At 38.5% G+C, this 17,687-nt stretch overlaps 1 protein-coding gene across 3 annotated transcripts in view; it reads left to right on the forward strand.

Moving 5' to 3' along the window:
* FIG4 (FIG4 phosphoinositide 5-phosphatase) overlaps nt 1-17,687 on the forward strand; it is a 128,808-nt gene that overhangs the window by 85,934 nt on the left and 25,187 nt on the right. For all 3 annotated transcript variants that reach the window (XM_074036862.1, XM_005551566.4, XM_074036863.1), the window contains 6 exons: nt 1,928-1,986; nt 3,241-3,388; nt 6,449-6,532; nt 8,226-8,421; nt 9,428-9,510; nt 12,678-12,764. In XM_074036862.1, coding sequence (XP_073892963.1) covers nt 1,928-1,986; nt 3,241-3,388; nt 6,449-6,532; nt 8,226-8,421; nt 9,428-9,510; nt 12,678-12,764 — 657 coding nt within the window. The remainder of the gene's footprint in view (nt 1-1,927; nt 1,987-3,240; nt 3,389-6,448; nt 6,533-8,225; nt 8,422-9,427; nt 9,511-12,677; nt 12,765-17,687) is intronic.

Below are 17,687 nucleotides of genomic sequence, written 5' to 3' on the forward strand. Positions count from 1 at the left end.
GCTGAATGATGAGAACACATGGACACATGGTGGGAGAGAACAACACACACCGGGGCCTGTGGTGGCGAGGGTGAGAGGGAGAGCATCAGTATGAATAGCTAATGGATGCTGGGCTTAATATCTAGGTGATGGGATGATCTGTGCAGCAAACCACCATGGCACACGTTTACCTATGTAACAAACCTGCACATTCTGCACATGTACCCCAGAACTTAAAGTTGAAAAAAATAAATAAATTCTGGTAAATGTAAAAATTAAAGACTGCATTTGCCCATTTCCAGTATCAGCTCCGTGTTTCACTGTTCCTTAAAGATGATTGATCTCAGCTACACCAGGACACTGGCCTGCTTGTAGAAATGCTTCTGTCTTCCGGGTGGTACAGAGTTCCCTCTTATCTTGTGTTTTTTCTTGCAGGTGCAAAACTTGTTGTGGCTAGGGAGGATAGAAACAGTACTGGAATTAAGTCACTCTGCTTTCTCCGTCATTGTTTTCAGCTTGGCACTTCCAACACATAGAGCAGTGTCTGACACATAGCAGGTGCTTCGTAAATGTGGAATGACTGAGTGAATTCTTCACAAGCAGCGGCCTTATCCTTGCTCTGTTCTTTTTATATTCAAAACCTTGTTATTGAAAAGGGGTTGGAGGGTCTGCCCCTTTGGTTTTGCTCAGGAGTTTGTCATAGATGCGGAATCTCAGGCCCCACCTACTGAATCATCTGCCTTTTAGCAAGATCCCAAAGTGATTGACATGCACATTGAATTTTGAGTAGCACTGCTGTAAAGCGTAACTTCAGTCTAAAACAAAACTTTAAGAACCTTTCCTGTCAGAACAGTGATTCGCCCTACACAATTCATTAGGCTTCATATTCCTTCTTTCATTAGTGGTTGTGTATTCTGCTTGCCCTCTCTAGGAGAGTTCCCTATGTTGCCAATTTCATTTGGATACTTTCCCGTTGCTTCATAATCAGGATTATTCAATATTGTAATTTCAGCTTTGTATTTTTAGAAAACCTTTCATTTATATTAAGTTCTCTTTTTAGCAATTTTTGGCTATAGGCTCTTTTTTTAATCTTTAGAAATCTGATTTTTAAAAATTCTTGATATATTGTTTTACATTCTTCTCCTTCCTAGCTCTCATGAGCTTTGATATAATATCACTTTTCCTCTAAATAGTCATTTCATTAGAATTTGATTGAGAATTAAATTAGGTGTTCAGAGAGAAGGCCACTTAGGATTCTTTCAGATTCTTTGCTTATAGCAGACGAGCCTTCTAGCAGAAATCCAGACAGTTGACATTCTTTACTCTTACTCTGACTAGCTTCTGTAATCAGGTAGCACATATTTACAGTTAAAGAATAACAGGGTCTATACTGCTTTCTAAGGGAACCTCTTCATTAGTACTGTCCAATTCATTCCTTAATGATTTTGCTTAACTGTTTTAACTATACACACAGATGTATACATATACAGCAGAGTAGATTCTAACTGTCAGATAACTGCACGCGAGGGAATCCTGGTTGTAGGACTTGGGTTAAGGTCCCACTTCTCACCTGTGGCAGAGTAAGTCACTGTAGGCACAGTCCCTGGGAGAAGTTAACAGCAGTTCATAGAGTCAGCTTATTACATTCTAATCCTTTTTAGCTAAAAGTAAATAACATCAGAGCATCTTGACTCTCAGGTGGATTCATGGCATTTTTGTAGATCCACGACATAGTTGAAGGAAGAAAGCGATTGGGAAGGGAATTACCGTGTTGAAGACCTACTGTGTCAAAAGCTTTGCAAACATGTTTTAAAAAGATAAAAATTAACTTTGAGGTAGGAGGAAACATGTTACTATAGACCGTATAAATTCTTTTTTTGCAGTAAATTGTAGAAAACCAACATTTACATTTGGTTCACCTTTTTTTTTTTTAATTTTTGTTTTATAGTTATACTTACTGGTGGACACCAGAGGTAATAAAGCATTTACCATTACCCTATGATGAAGGTAGGTAACTGTTTGTGTTTTAGTTTTTACACTAACATATTTTGGAATTATACCTTAATGAACTTGAAGCATTAAATCCTTTGCACATAGTATTTTATTAGAAACAAATGAATGGCTATTCAGTATTATGTTGCTGCTTTAATAGATAGGATATTATAACACCTGTTAGCTTCTTAAAGGGCAGGAATTATATTATACTTCTTTTTATCTATGTAGGCCAATACCTTGTATTGTCTTACTATTATGTATGTCTCTCATATTTAGTCAATAAAATATAACAGCTCATCACTTTAAACTAGTACAGCTTATATTTCTGCATATTTTGGGGGAATGCGGAGGAAATAAGGACCCATTCGCAAAGAGAACTTAAAACTTTTTTCCTCTGCTAAGCAGTGAAAAAAGGTACAGATGCGTGTATAAAAGTACATTTTAGTTACATTTAAATTAAATTTCATTAATTTGTCAGAGGGCCAGAAAACATTCTATATTAAAGGAATACCCTTAAGTGTATAATACATTAGAATGTTGTTGCCAAATTTAAATAATTGCCCAATTTTAAATAAAGCTTAATTCTGGCCCTGTTACTAACTCCCCTGACCTTGAGCAAGCTCATTTTCCATTTGGTAAAGGGTCCTAGCAAGATCTCCTGCGAATCTGGAACGCTCCAGTTGAGGACTCCATCTAGTCATGGTTCAGCATCCCAACTTTGGGTGGGGAAGGCCATAAAGTAAGATTACAAAGTATTTTTGGTTTTTATTAAGTTATAAATTCATTTTGGAAGGTATTTGTAACTTGAAATTCTGGGTAAAATCATTACTCATATTGCTAAGAAGGTTGTTCTGGGAGAAAGGAAAGGGTTTTAACTATCTAACACTGGCTATTAACAGAATTTGAAACATAAAGGGAAACTTAGGGAAAAGCTGTACAATTTTTAGCTAAAACACAAAGGGCATTTATTTAAGAGCAAAAAGGAATTTAAAGAGCCTACTCTAAATAACTCCCTGCTCCAACTGGACTTCCTGAGGCCCTCCTGGCTCCTTAGAGCTTTTTGAACTCAGCTTTGCATTGTATTTCTGTGTCTATCTCATCTCCTTTCTAACTGTGTAAGTGTTGGAGGCAGGAGCTTACCCTCGGTCAAGGCTGTGTCCCCCACAGAACTTATCACAGTGCTGTCTGTGAACACAGTTGATATTACGGAAATGTTTACTTGATATAATCTCAGACTTTTAGAGTAACATGCAGTATCTCTCTTAGTTATCTGTGCTGTGAACTTAAAGAAGTTGATAGTGAAGAAATTCCACAAATATGAAGAAGAGATTGATATCCACAATGAGTTCTTTCGGCCATATGAGTTGAGCAGCTTTGATGATACCTTTTGCTTGGCTATGACAAGCTCAGCACGGTATGTTGTGTATACTCTGATACCATAAGTATTTGAGAACTGTAATTTTCCTAGTTTGTATATATATGTGTGTCTTTACCAGAAATCCATTCTGTAGGCCTTCTGTCAGGTGGGTAGTCAGCCTTTGTTTGAATACCTCCTGTGATGGGGAGCCCCCTACTTCAAGAGGCAGCCCCTTCTATTGTTCTATTGACAGTTGGAGTTGATTTCTCCCCTTTGATAAGTTGAAATCTGCCTCCTATTGGTCCTAGTTTGCCATTTGGAATAAACTCAGTTTTTTCATTGAACACAGAAATTGAGAGTTGACGTAAATTAGTGGGAAAAGCATCATCTTTGGTACAAGAAAGGCTAGGATGTGAATCTTGGTGTAGCCACTTCCTGTGGGACCTTGGGTAAATTATCCAACTTACCTGAGCATTATTTTCTTAATCTGTCTTCCTCTGTCTCGCTCCTTCTCTCTCTTTGTCCTGCACACACATTCCCTGCAAGTACCTTTTTAGTGCCTGGTACAGGCAGGTGATTAATAAATGGTAGCTATTGTTATTACTGTTTTTATTAGTCACAGGACAAATCTAGTTCCTCTTTTGCCTCAAGATATTTGAGGAAGCCATATTCATTTTTTTTTCAGGGTAAATATCCTTCATTTTTTCTTCCGTAACTTATATGGGATGGTTTCCATTCTCTCTCCATACTAGTCTTTCACCTTCAGACACATTTCATTTTCTGTATCTCTTTTAGAATTTGATGGAACCCTTTAGGAAAAATGCTGGGACCAGAATAAGAAAAATGAGCAAAGAAAATTACTTATTATATTTTATACTAAAATTTAATTTTTTTGTATTTCACATTTTCTTCAGATGTGGTATTTATATGCTTACACTTTATGTGGTACATGTGGAAACGTATTCTATGGTTTTGTTTCCTAGAAATCACTCTATATTTTGCTTCAGTTTCAGGTAGTGAGGAACAGTTTGAAATTCTTACTTGCTTGATTTTTCAATTAAACGTGTTAGGGTTTAGCAGTTTTAACCATAAGACCTTTGTCATTTCTAGGAGTTTTCAACTCAGCAAATGATAAGTGACATTATGTATATGTGTTTATATACATATAAACCCTCACTTCACATCTTTGATAACTTCTTGGAAACTGACTTTAAATGAAATGATGTTGAAAAAAAACGACATTATTTAAGGACCTGCTGTACATTGTCTCCCTTGAAGTCACAGTTTCCACAAACCTATCAATGACATTAAGTGAGGACTTACTGTAGTTAATTGTGTTTGTGGTAGCTACTTTCTATAAAGTCACTGCAAACACTGAATTAGTAAATACTGAACCATTGCTTCTAAGGGAAATACAGGATTAGGTTCGTAAGAGCCTCTGGTCACATCATATTTGTCAGCCAATCAATGCATAACCTAGTTTTGTATGTGTTTTTGTTTAAAGACAGAAACATAGTTAATATACAATCAGTCCCTGCCTTACAATGATTCAACTTATAATTTTTCAGCTTTACGATGGTGCAAAAGTCACATGCATTAGGTAGAAACTGTACTTCAAATTTTGAATTTTGATTCAAAATTCTTTATAATAACTTTGCTATAAAATAGGCTTTGTGTTAGATGACTTTGCACAACCATAAGCTAATGTAAATGTTCTGAGCACTTTTAAGGTAGACTACACAAAGCTATTACATACAGTAGGTTAGGTGTACTAAATACATATTCAAGTTACTATGGGTTTGTCAGGATGTAACCCCCATTCTAAATTGGGGAGCATCTGTATATTGTTGATTTATTAACATAACACGGCCAACAGCACTATAACTCATGCCTGAATGAAGCTTATTTAACACACATGTTTTCTCTGTCAGGTGCATCAAAGCTTTCTTCTGCTTAGAACCACTAAACAGCTTCGGCACTATATGTGGGGACCATCTTAAATAGCAAGATCACCAAAAAAGGCACCAAAAATGTGAAAAACATAGTGTTAAATAGACTGTGAAAAAGACATTTATTTATGATACGAGAGCAGAAATTAAGAAGCAGAGTACCCCTTGTTCAGCCTCAGCTGAGAACATAAGCATTGGGGGATTCAAAGTTTTCACCATTCTGTACATGCACATGTCTGCAGTGACTGTGAAAGTACCATGAGGATTGATTTGGGGGTTGCAAATACATGTTAGTGAGTAAGCAATCTCACAAACATGGAATCTGCAAATGAAAAGGATCAATTGTGTATGTTCAAAAAGAAATTAAGCCAGTTACATCTTTGAAACATTTTCAAACTGTTACAATAGCTATTTTAGGCCAGATTCAAGATTACTTTCTTCTCCTTCAAATAATGTGACATTCAGTCACACACTTGGAGCAGTGTCCTTGCCAGAAGCCAGGAGTCTCATCCAGCATAAATCCTGGAACTGTTGCCTTTTTGGCATCTACTGTGGAATCTGGTCTGGCTTCGGCAGTAATGGTGAGGTGGCCCTTGCATAATGTGGAAGCTTTAGCTTACCTCAGTAAGTGGTAAATTAAAAGAGTTTCTATTTAAAGTGTTCTGGCAGTGTTTTAATGAATTAACTTCAGCCTAATGAGGTAGATGTTGATAGTTCATACCACTGTGTTTTTGATCATTATGTCTACCTCCTTAGGTGGTATAGCTTAAAAATGTTATCTATGAAACTGAACAGCTTAGTGTTTTGTCATTGGCCTTTAGGAATTTAAGTTTTACCTGAGAATTAATCATGATATATAACCAGATTGACCAGATAGTATACATCTTAGCAGAAGTTCAGATGTCAACACTGTTATAGTAGATGATATTTAAATTCAAAACTGCTGGGCCTTGTGATCATAGAGAATTCACAATTAAGACTGATAACACTGAAATTACCTAGTGCTGTTAGTTCATGGTTTTATGTCCCTGAGCAGTTGGCTCAGAATATATAATATGTAACTCCTAGAGTTAAGAAGGCATATTATAAGAATGTGAACTGAGATGGAAGCCAATATCATCTGGATGGACAGTAATTCATATGTAATTGTGTTTTCACCTTTCTTTAGTGACTTTATGCCTAAGACTGTTGGAATTGATCCAAGTCCATTTACTGTGCGTAAACCAGATGAAACTGGAAAATCAGTATTGGGGTAAGATTTGTGTATAGAATGAAACTTTAAAGATTTGTGTAAAAGAAAAGTACTTGCAATATGATTTCCGCCAAAAACTAATAACTTCAGGTCATATATAGTTTATTAATAGCACTGGGATCGCTAAGGTGTTCAATACTGAAGGAATTTATGGGAGTTTCAGCGGTACAGTGCATTTTATTGTTTAAATTGGGAATATAACAGATGGCATAAAGGCAGGTGACAGATATTATGTCTTATAAATAACTCAGCATTCTCTATTTCCCAACATGAAATAGTTAAGTAAAACTTTATATTTATTGTATTTATTTTGTTGGCATCCTCAGTAACATAAAAGCAAATATATCCTGATACAGAACTTAATAGATTTTTCTGTGTATCACTATAACATTATTTTGGGGGAGACTATTATTTTATTCAGTCCAGTAAAGAAGAAGACATACTGTGCTTGCATCTTCATGCTTAAGAGACTGGAGTGAAATGTGTTGTTTCCTGGCATGAGAGCCTCTTTCCCCTTCAGTGACTTGCCTAGTCTCAGTGACAGATTTCTTCTAGACGCTGGCCACATAGCCCAGTCAGGCTGCAGATGCAGAATCCTAATTGTATGGGATCTTAATTGTATTCTAGCTATGTGTGATTTGTCCAGTGGGACATATATTGATATTTTCCAGAGACACTATTTCTGTGGCTTTTATATGTAGCCTTTAAATAGCTCATGTTAAGCCCTGATCAGATGCTGTGAGGAATTTAAAAGAAGGAAGGTCTTCAGGAGTTTGGAATTCAGGGAATTCCCAGGACAAATGAGTAAATGACCAGCTGTATTAGTGTGTAGCACAGAAACGTGACCAACTTGAATTTTTACTTGCAAAAGGTCAGAGTCTGCTTGTTTTCTGCAGTATCTAACCCATGGTCACATAAAACTGCATTTTCCTTTCCTAGAACATTTCAAAATATTATGGCATTTTTAGCTCCTTATAGAGAATTTTTTAAAGAGTGAAACATTAAACATTTTTCATAAAGCAAAAAGTATTACTGTAAATTGTCTTCTGAATTTAAAAAACAGAATTCTTACTACTCTTTAAATTTGGCACTAAAATGAAAGTAAATACTTTTATAAGTGTAGGGTTTTCCCCCTTCTATTCCCTACTATTAAAGGGAATGTTCAGCAAATACACTTGTTTACTAATAACACAATACAATTTAAAATGTTATTTATGTCCATCAGTTGTTCATTATTTGGATACACTATGATTGATAAAAAATTATAGGAGGGAGGGAAATATACATGGGTTTGGCTACCCACTTTTTCTTGGAGCTTTTATGAGTTATAGCTAATTTTAATAATATCCCAAACATAACAGTCTTCTATAATTGTACCATAAGTTTTGAGAATAATGATATCAGTTACCAAAGGAAGGCAAGGTAACCAAGTGGTGAGAAGATTTTTTCACACTCTGCAAGTAATTTTCATTTATCTTTTGATTTTATAACACGGCTTATATTCATATAAGGTCAGTACATGGACATGGAGAAATATGAACCTTTTCCCTGTTGCACAACCTGAATCCAGAAACTAGTGTCGCAGTCATTTTCTTATGCTTCACTAGGCCTAAGGCTTTGGAACAGAGTGATAGACAGTGGGTATTGAGGGTTAGTTTAAAGATGCTTCACATCCATATTATTCTTTTAAAAGAAACAAAAGCAATAGAGAAGAAGCTGTATTACAGCGGAAAACGGCAGCCAGTGCCCCGCCGCCCCCCAGCGAGGAGGCTGTGTCCAGCAGCTCTGAGGATGACTCTGGGACTGATCGGGAAGAGGAGGGCTCTGTGTCTCAGCGCTCCACTCCCGTGAAGATGACGGACGCAGGAGACAGTGCCAAAGTGACCGAGGTGCGGGGGAGGGAAGCTTGTGGGATCCAGCCTGAGGCCCTGGAAAATGATCTTTACAACTCCGCTTTCAGTTAAAAGGCTGAGAGCAAGAAAATGTCACATTATCTCACTGTTGTGTTTGAGGCACTGCATAAGATGAATACATTTAGCACAGGCATGATTTTATTTCATTTCAAAATAAAATTGGTATTTTTGCTTGCATGTGTAATGGTGAATTTCTTATCCTTTTAGAATTTTCAAGTGAATACTGGCCCTCTTTGATCAGCCCATACACTTGAGGTCCATTTATTCTCTTACTGGGCACATCGCTGGATCACAGGATTTAGACATACCTCCACAATCTTTGAATGGCCCCAATGGGAAATTCATCTTGTTCAATTCAATATTACTGATAGATTGGGGAAAACAAATAGAAATAAGCAACAAAGGACCAACTCTAGCTTTGGAGCAATTTGATTTCTAGAAATATCCAAAACTAATTTAGAAATAGATAAGGCAGATAAAAACGTGTTTATACGAGAGCTGAATCCATATTCCAGGAGTTGGCAAACTATGATGTATTGGCCAAATCCAGCCTGATGCCTTTTTTTGTAAATAAAATTACATTGGAGTCCAGCCATGCCTGTTTGTTTACTTATTGTGTGTGAGTAGTTTTGCACTATAACAGCAGAGCTGAGTATTTGCAACAGAGACAGCATACGCAAAAAAGTTTTTAAAATATTTGCTATCTGGCCTTTTACAGGATTAGGTTGCCAACTCCTGCATTATACAAAAACAGCTAGTAATTATTTAACAGCTTTTTTAAATCCTAGAACTATTTTTAGCAGAAATGGAAATCAAATTTTTTAAAAACCATTAACTAAGAAGTTTAATGAACAGGTTAAAGAAACATTGTGATTGCTTTTGTGGAAAAATTCACAGTTTCATTTTCTTTTAGAAATTATTGATATGCTAGATGTCTAAAAATTCTTCCTGGTTCTCCTTTTTTTTTTTTTTTAAACCCCAGAATGTGGTCCAACCCATGAAGGAGCTATATGGAATTAACCTCTCGGATGGCCTCTCAGAAGAAGATTTCTCCATTTATTCAAGGTGAGACATTTTCATGTAGAGATTAAAGAAAAATGAATATTTATAATTACAGTAATTTCTAACTACTGTAACTTTTTTTTTTAATTTGGAGACAGAGTCTCGCTCTGTCACCCAGGCTGGAGTGCAGTGGTATGATCTCTGCTCCCGAGTAGCTGGGATTACAGATGCACGCCGCTATGCCCGGCTAATGTTTTGTATATTAGTAGAGACGGGGTTTCACTGTATTGCACAAACTAGCCTCAAACTCCTGAGCTCAGGCAATCCGCCCGCCTCAGCCTCCCAAAGTGCTAAGATTACAGGCGTGAGCCACTGTGCCCAGCCTAGTATAACTTCTAAGAAATGAAAATAGTCAACAATACAGAAGAAAATTAATTCCACTTAAAATGCAGTTTCAGCATTGAGGCGGTCAAATTGTGAAACTTTGGTTTATATATGGGGTTAAAGTGCTAAATGCCTGAGACTCTGCCCCTCAATGATAAAAATTTATGATGCATGCAGGTATCTGCACTGCTCATGTGTAAACTACAAACCAAAGTACCAGTATATTCCTGCATTTCTAAATCCTCAAGATCAAAGTCCCTTCTCACAAAATAAATCTGAGATGTTAACAAATGAGGACCTTGCATCACTTTAGGTCCTAGATGCTGGTGGGAGTGGTGACTGAGGAGGAAAAAGAAAACAGTAATAATAAGATGCTAATTCACAATGTTATAGGCCTTTATTAGGAAAATCTAGTTGAAAGGAGGGGATACCCATAAGGCATTCTCTGAAATCGTGTGCATATTTTCGTGTGTATTGTGTGTCCTTTTGAGAGGATAGCAGATTCTCAAAAGAATCCTTCACTCAGAAATCCCCATGAGCCTGATGAGAACATTGCAAACACCTCCTCAGCTTAGTACATGGATTTAGAAGACTTGGTTATTGCATATGAATACAGTTCCACTTATACAAATTTGTAAATGTGTGTGTAAAATGTAAATTGTGTAATATAAAATGAGCACTGACCTTCAGTTATTTTTAAATGAGGGCATTTCATTTACAGAATCCATTGAATTAGATATTGTCAGCTTTTCGTTTCAATTAATAAAAACTACTCTATTATATATAAAATATAAAATGCCCAGCATTTCCTGACTGCCAAAGCAGCTCCTGTAACTTGCACTCTTTTGAATATGCGTCATTGACTGAAAGCCAATTTAGTCATCAGAGCACAGCCACACCCTCCTGACTCTGACACACAAACACACAGTACTTATTCATCATGGCTGTCAGAACTCTGTAGCCAGACTCTGTGGTAGTTGAAGTGGGCCTTTACAAACCGTGTTGCCTGAAGAATGAATTATCTGAAGTTAGTGACTGAGTAATATGACTTTGTTTATTGCAGTGGGCATGAGTGTATATGCCAAGGATTGAAGGGGTTACTTCAGGGGAGGGAGGAACCCATGTCCTAGAATAAAATTCTGTGTTTGATATTCTGAAGATAATACCTCCTTTCATTATATAACACTTTACACTCTTTTGTTTGTTCTTCAGACAGTTCTGTAGTAGATTAAAAAGATATTATCCCCTTTTATAGGCTAACAGCGCAGCAAGCAGAGCCATTTAGTGCCTTATCCGGGAGTCATAGCCTGTGTTTCTGGGTACCATGGTATTTTAGGCTCTTCCCTCCTTTTTGTTCTCTTGATCATAATCAGCTGCCTCTGCTTATGATGCAGACCTTGGGGGAAGGGGAGAAACAGGGGACTGACCAATTCTTTCCCTGTGAGTACCCCTTCCTATGGGCACACTCCCCTTACTGGGCTTCTCTCTCCCTGCCTTGCCTGCCCTGGAACATGTCCCCTCTCCATCTGCCATGGGCATTGCAGTAGGCAGAGGAATTCTCCCTCCATCAGTATCTGTGGGGTAACTGTGCCAGAGGGTGACCAGGGGATTTTCAGGGACTGATTGACACCCACTTTTGGCTCAGCTAGGCTCTGGAGCTTTCTTAGTGCCTCCTCTGATCCCAAGGGGAGAGTTTCAGGGCAGGGCTAGAGTCCAGGTAGTTCTGCACTGAATTGGCAGGTGCCCGTGCCACCCCATTTCTGCAGTCAGTTGGCTGGCTATGTTTGTGCACGTAGTAGACAGTGACCTAGCCTGGCTTGCATGTAACAGCTCCCACCTGGCCTACCACAGAACACTGTGGAGAAGGGAAACCACACGCTAGAAGTGGTTTCTGCAGCCTGTCTTCCAGCTTCCCTTTCTTCTGCCTGTTTTTCCTACATTAGGCCTTGCCCACCTTTGGACTCCTAAGGATTTCTCGGTTTTGTAGTTTTATTGTAATTGCTGAGCCCCGCTGTCTGTGTCTTCCTTTTCCCTCACCTTTTCTAGTGTCTTTGGTTTGCTATTTGACCAGACCTGAAAGCTTTCTACTTACTTCCTCAAAGCTTCATACACTTGCCAGTTTTTAGAAAACTCTGGCAGTGATTGTACACCTGATTTGGGAAGTTTGAAGTTCTGTACAAATAATCAGTACTATGTGGCATTCTTCCCAAAAAATGAATCAACATTTTTTACTTGCTGAAGATAAAAGTCGGATAAAAGTAAGCTGTTTGAAAGTTTTTCAGTAGCACTGTAATGATACAATAATTGGTAGTTTCTGTAACACTTTCTTGACCTTTTAAAAAGCTAATGAAAAACAAATGTAAACTTTTTCATAGTCTTCAAAGAAAATATTTTTAAATAGTTAAAAAAATGGAAAGGAATTCCATGTCACTTGTCTCACTGCCAGCACCATCCTGCGTGCTTCCCCATGCTTCCTGCATGTCACGCATTAGATACGTGTCACCCTTAGATGTGTGAGGCTCTGCGAGATCATCTTCCTGGCTTCAGGAACATTTCTGTTCAAGTTCTGCACCATGTTTAAGTTAATAGAAGTTCAATGGCATGCACTTTTGATTTCATTCTTTTATCCATGGTTATGACGTACATTTTAAGCAGAATCCCTTTTCCTACTTTTAACAAGCCCACTTTAAAATCAGGCAGTCTTATGTTACTTACAGTACTCTTAGGTGCTTTTCTGAAATAAGCATACTACTGTCATTTGAAAGCTTACACCATTTTGTGTGATCTACTGAATTAATTGCAAGTACTCCCTTCTTTAGCTTACTCTTATCCATTGTAATTTGTAGATTTGTTCAGTTGGGGCAGAGTCAACATAAACAAGACAAGAATAGCCAGCAGCCCTGTTCCAGGTGCTCAGATGGAGTTATCAAACTGTAAGTACTAGATTAGATCTTTAAAGAAATCTTTGTATTCACACCACTCATAGGGCTTTCTTTAAAGACTTTTTAAGAAAAAGATTCACTCTTGTCACCAAATTAGTATAAGCACCAAAGTATCTCCTTGTGGTACCTTACTCGACGAAAACTGAGTCTCTGAGGGATAGGGAAGAGGTTGGCAGCCCTAATGGTCCTGAAATGCATCTTTGGAGGTGGGTTTGGCATTGGTGGAGGTTTCCGACCATGAACTCTGCCCTCCACTGGGTAGAAGTGGGATGGTGAAACAGGTCTGATCCTGGAGACATGCTCAAGTTTAATACAAGACCTTTGAGGATATGGATGGATTTGTCTCTTCTAGCTATATATCCCCATCAGTTCTAATAACTTGCTATAAGTTAAACAGTTGTTTTGTGAAGTCTTAAATAAACAGAACTATGTTCAAATCATACTACTTCCCAGTTTTTTACCCTGAGCAAATAACTTAACTGCTATGTGGTTCAGTTTCCTCATCTGCAAAAGGGAATAATAGCACCAACTTTGTAAGACGGTGATGAAACTCAAATGAAATAATGCACACAAAGTGCTTAGAGTAGTGTCTAGAATACGTTCTCAAATAGTGATCACCGTCATCATCCTCTTCATAGTCATCGTTACTGACTGCTTGTTGGGACCTAACAAAGCAAAGGGTTGTGACCAGAAGAGGCCCCTCTGATGCCATATGCTCAGTTGAGTTGCTTCCATAAAATGGGTCATGGTGGGCAGGGCACGGTAGCTCACGCCTGTAATCCCAGCACTTTGGGAAGTTGAGGCGGATGGATCACCTTAGGTCAGGTGTTCGAGACCAGCCTGGGCAACATCATGAAACCCTGTGGCCACTTGAAATACAAAAATTATCCAGGCATGGTGGTGCATGCCTGTAATTCCAGCTACTTGGGAGGCGGAGACAGGAGAATTGCTTGAACTCGGGAGGCGGAGGTTGCAGTGAGCCAAGATTGTACCACTGCACTCCAGCTTGGGTGACAGAGCGAGACTCCATCTCCAAAACAAAATTTACTGTGGAAATTCAGTGAGGTAGTATATGTGAGACATCTAGATCAGTGTCTGGCATACACTTGACATTTAGTAAATGTTCTCTTCCTTTTTCTTAAATCAATTTGATCAGTTTGATCAATTAATTGTTTATTTGAATAGGTATTGATTGTCTGACTTCTCTGTATCTCACATCTGCGGGTTCTTAATTGATGGCTCACAGTAATTACTATTAGTAATGGCTCATAGTAATTACTGTTACAGTAATCCAGCAAAAGCCTTTTAGAGAGTAGTGGCTGTGGGGATTTTGAGAATGGGATGGATCTGGAAAATAATCTAAGTGGTGAAATGGACAGAACTTAGATCCTGACTCAGAGAATGGAGAGCAAGAGGGTGTTATTAAGGATGACCCTTAGGTTTTTTGGTTTGTGTAACAGTTTTGATTGATTTATTCATTCATTCACCTACTCATTCAACACATAGATATTGAGTATGTCTGTGTTAGGACCATTCAAAACTGCCATTCACTGAGGTCAGGAGCACTGCAAGAGGACTGGTTTGCCTTTAATGTAGCATCAAAGTGGACAAGTTTAGGAGGCAGTTGGATTAACCAATCTGGAACTCAGAAGAGAACCTGGGCTGGGGATGTAAATGCTCATGAGTAATAAAGAAAGTCACCAGTTAAGGATGAGACTGCCTAGGAAGCGAGACTACAGTGAGAAAATTCTACGGCTGATCTTGGCAGGGATCTGGGTCTAATGTCTGAGACAGAGACGTAGAAAAACCTACAAGGGAAACAGAGATGGCTAATCAGAGAAGTGGAAAGAACTCCAGACCGTATTTTATCACAGCCTTCAAAGACGCTGTTTATCCTTCTTTCTCTCGCCAACACTATTTTTTCTTTTTTTCGTCTTTTTTTTTGTTTGGTATATAAGCCCCTATTAATTTAGAGACCAATTTGTTTTGTTATAACTATTTAGCATATGGAACTGTGGGCTCTCAAATGAATTGACATAGATATGGCCAAGGAAGGAAACTTTTTAAATGTGCTAGTAAGAGATTCTATTAACCAAATTGTATTATACAAAGTGATTATTTCATTAAAATAATATGATACAACTTATGAGGAGATGATGAAATGAACATAGCATACAAAATAAAAGCAACACATTCCCCACTGTTGTCTTCAACATTATTTCTGATTTGATCTGTAATTCATCTAATGGTTACTACTTTCACATTCTTTTTCTTAAAATATTTAGTATTTGCCTTTGAGTCCTAGTATAGATGAAAACCACGTGGATCTAGAATTCTTTAACCTTTTCCACTTAATTAGTAAAGAATCTGTCATAAGGGTGTTTTTATACAGCATTTTCAGCAAGATAACAAAGAGCTTGGTAGCTCAGCATTATGTTGTCATGGCAACTGCCCAAGAATGTTTTTGGTGTTTTGCGGGATGTGTGTGTGTGTGTGCGCACGCACGTGTGCACAGGGACGTGCTTTCTAGCCAGGTTCTTAAAACGTGGACTATTCATTTTTAGATTTCTAAAGCTATGCCACAACCACATTGCTTTTATATGGTATTCTTGACATTCTCCTCTTGCTATGTTTTGTTTTCTAGTATATTCAAGAGTCGTAATAAGTTTAAGTTCATGCACATACGCATCTACCCATCTCTGGATAGTTCATCTTACCAGTTTTTCTTGAAATTGTGAAGAAACCACTTTTTTCTTTTCTAAATATGAAGTATTTATAACACCAAATGTAAAAAATATTGACAGTAAATAATTGGCAGGAAGCCAGTGGAACAGGGACTCTTGAAATGAACATGCAGAAACATGGATGGACAGCTGGACGCTTTCAACCACAGTCTTGCAGGACATTGCTTAGAAGTGGATGTTAAACCCCAAACTGGTCAATGTCTGTACTGTCAGCCCAAACACCCTAAGCTGTAGTTTGTGTGAGTGTGACCCCTCCCTGTGAGTCATAACCCCTCCCTGAGTATAGGGGTAGTGATCAGGGAGAAATGGCATCAGCCAACATTGACCGAACACACTGTGTGATGGGCACTGTTCTGTGTACCATAGCCTGTTCTAAGTTCTCACAATAACCCTGTAAAGTAGATCTTATTATCATCTCCATTTTACAAATGGGGAAACTGAGGGACAGAGAAGTTATGTAACTTGCCCAAGATCATACAGCTAGCAAGTAGAGGAACCAGGATTTAAACCTACACAGGATGGCTCCAGAGCCCATGATCTCCATCACTAAGCTACCAGTGCCTGTTGTTACCAGCTGCTTTCCAGTCACTGGGGTAGCAATGCTGGATTATTAGCATTGACAGACCTCATTTTGGGCATCTGACATGACCTGGATTTGTAGACACCTGTATATTCAGAAATATTCAGAAATTCTAATATTTCTTCTCTGTTGATCTTGAGTTTTAAAAGATACTTAAGGAGAACATACCTTTATTCTTTCCTCAGTACCTAACATACTGTCCCTAATGTAGACACACTTAAGTTTCCTGGGCAAGCATACTTTGCTTGACTCATTTGGTAACATCACATGGAGGTTGTTTAGCCATCACTGGATCAGTGTTGCTGATATTTAGGGTGGTTATAATCCTACAAGGTTGTATATTTTTAGAGGGCAACTCATCTTTGTGTCTCTAGAGTAGTAACTTAAATTGAGTGCTCAGTAAATATTTACTGAAATGCACTGACTCTCACCCCCAATCACACCCATGACCATCAGGGCCTGGCTGAGGCCCCATGAGCATCCCTAGAATGCTCCCTCCGTGTCCCACTGGTTTTCAAGGGGGCATCCTTGAACACTTTTTAGTTCTTTCTCTGTTGTGTTTCTTCCTTGTAAACCCTTTGCCCCTCCTGTTTCTTTGTTTCCCTGCTGCCTTCTGAGAGAAAAAGAAAAAGCAAACACACAAAGTTATTAGCATTTTTTCCCCTTCAGTCTGCCTCTACTGCACCTGTGACCAAATGCCAGGTGAGAAGGACTGGAGCGCCAGGACTTGCTGTGCCTGGCGGGCGGGTGCTGTGGGGCCAGGCGGTGATTCACTATATTCATGCAAGACCAACGTGTTCTCATTTTACACTCCTACCAGTTCTTGAGAGATTTTAACTAAGCAACAAATGCCAATCAGTGGTAGGTTAAAAAGGCATGAACACATATCATTAGTGCTTGCTTTTCTATGGTTCACCTATTCCAGGAATATGTCTCTTTTAAAAATCACCTCTAAGAAATAGTTCAGAATATAACACAGAGTTTGTATAAATACTGTGTATTTTAGGATTCTTCCAGCTCAGGATAAACTGACATGTAATGCAGGGTAAACAAGTGTGCTTGACCAGGCATGGTGGTTCATACCTGTAATCCCAGCACTTTGGGAGGCTGAGGCGGGCAGATCACCTGAGGTTAGAAGTTCGAGACCAGCCTGACCAGTATGGTGAAACCCCATCTCTACTAAAAATACAAAAATTAGCCAGGCATGGTGGCAGGCACCTATAATCCCAGCTACTCGGGAAGCTGAGGCTGGAGAATTGCTTCAACCCAGGAGGCGGAGGTTCCAGTGAGCCGAGATCATGCCACTGCACTCCAGCCTGGGCTGCAACGTGAGACTATATCTCAAATAACAATAATAATAATAATAATAATAATAACGACAAGTGTGCTTACAGTTTTAGGACCATATGGTTGCATTTATCCCCTAAGAATCTCTCATAAAAAGTGGTACTTCAAGACTGGGTTTATGTCCCTTGGTGTAGGCTTCTACCAGAGCAAGTGTTTTATAAATCAGAGCATGCTGTCACACAGAATTAGAGCCCTTCTTCACACTGATGAGATGAGCATGACACAATGGCCATGATTAACAAC

Source organism: Macaca fascicularis, chromosome 4, assembly GCF_037993035.2.
Source record: "Macaca fascicularis isolate 582-1 chromosome 4, T2T-MFA8v1.1".
In the NCBI taxonomy this organism is placed as follows: Eukaryota; Metazoa; Chordata; class Mammalia; order Primates; family Cercopithecidae; genus Macaca; species Macaca fascicularis.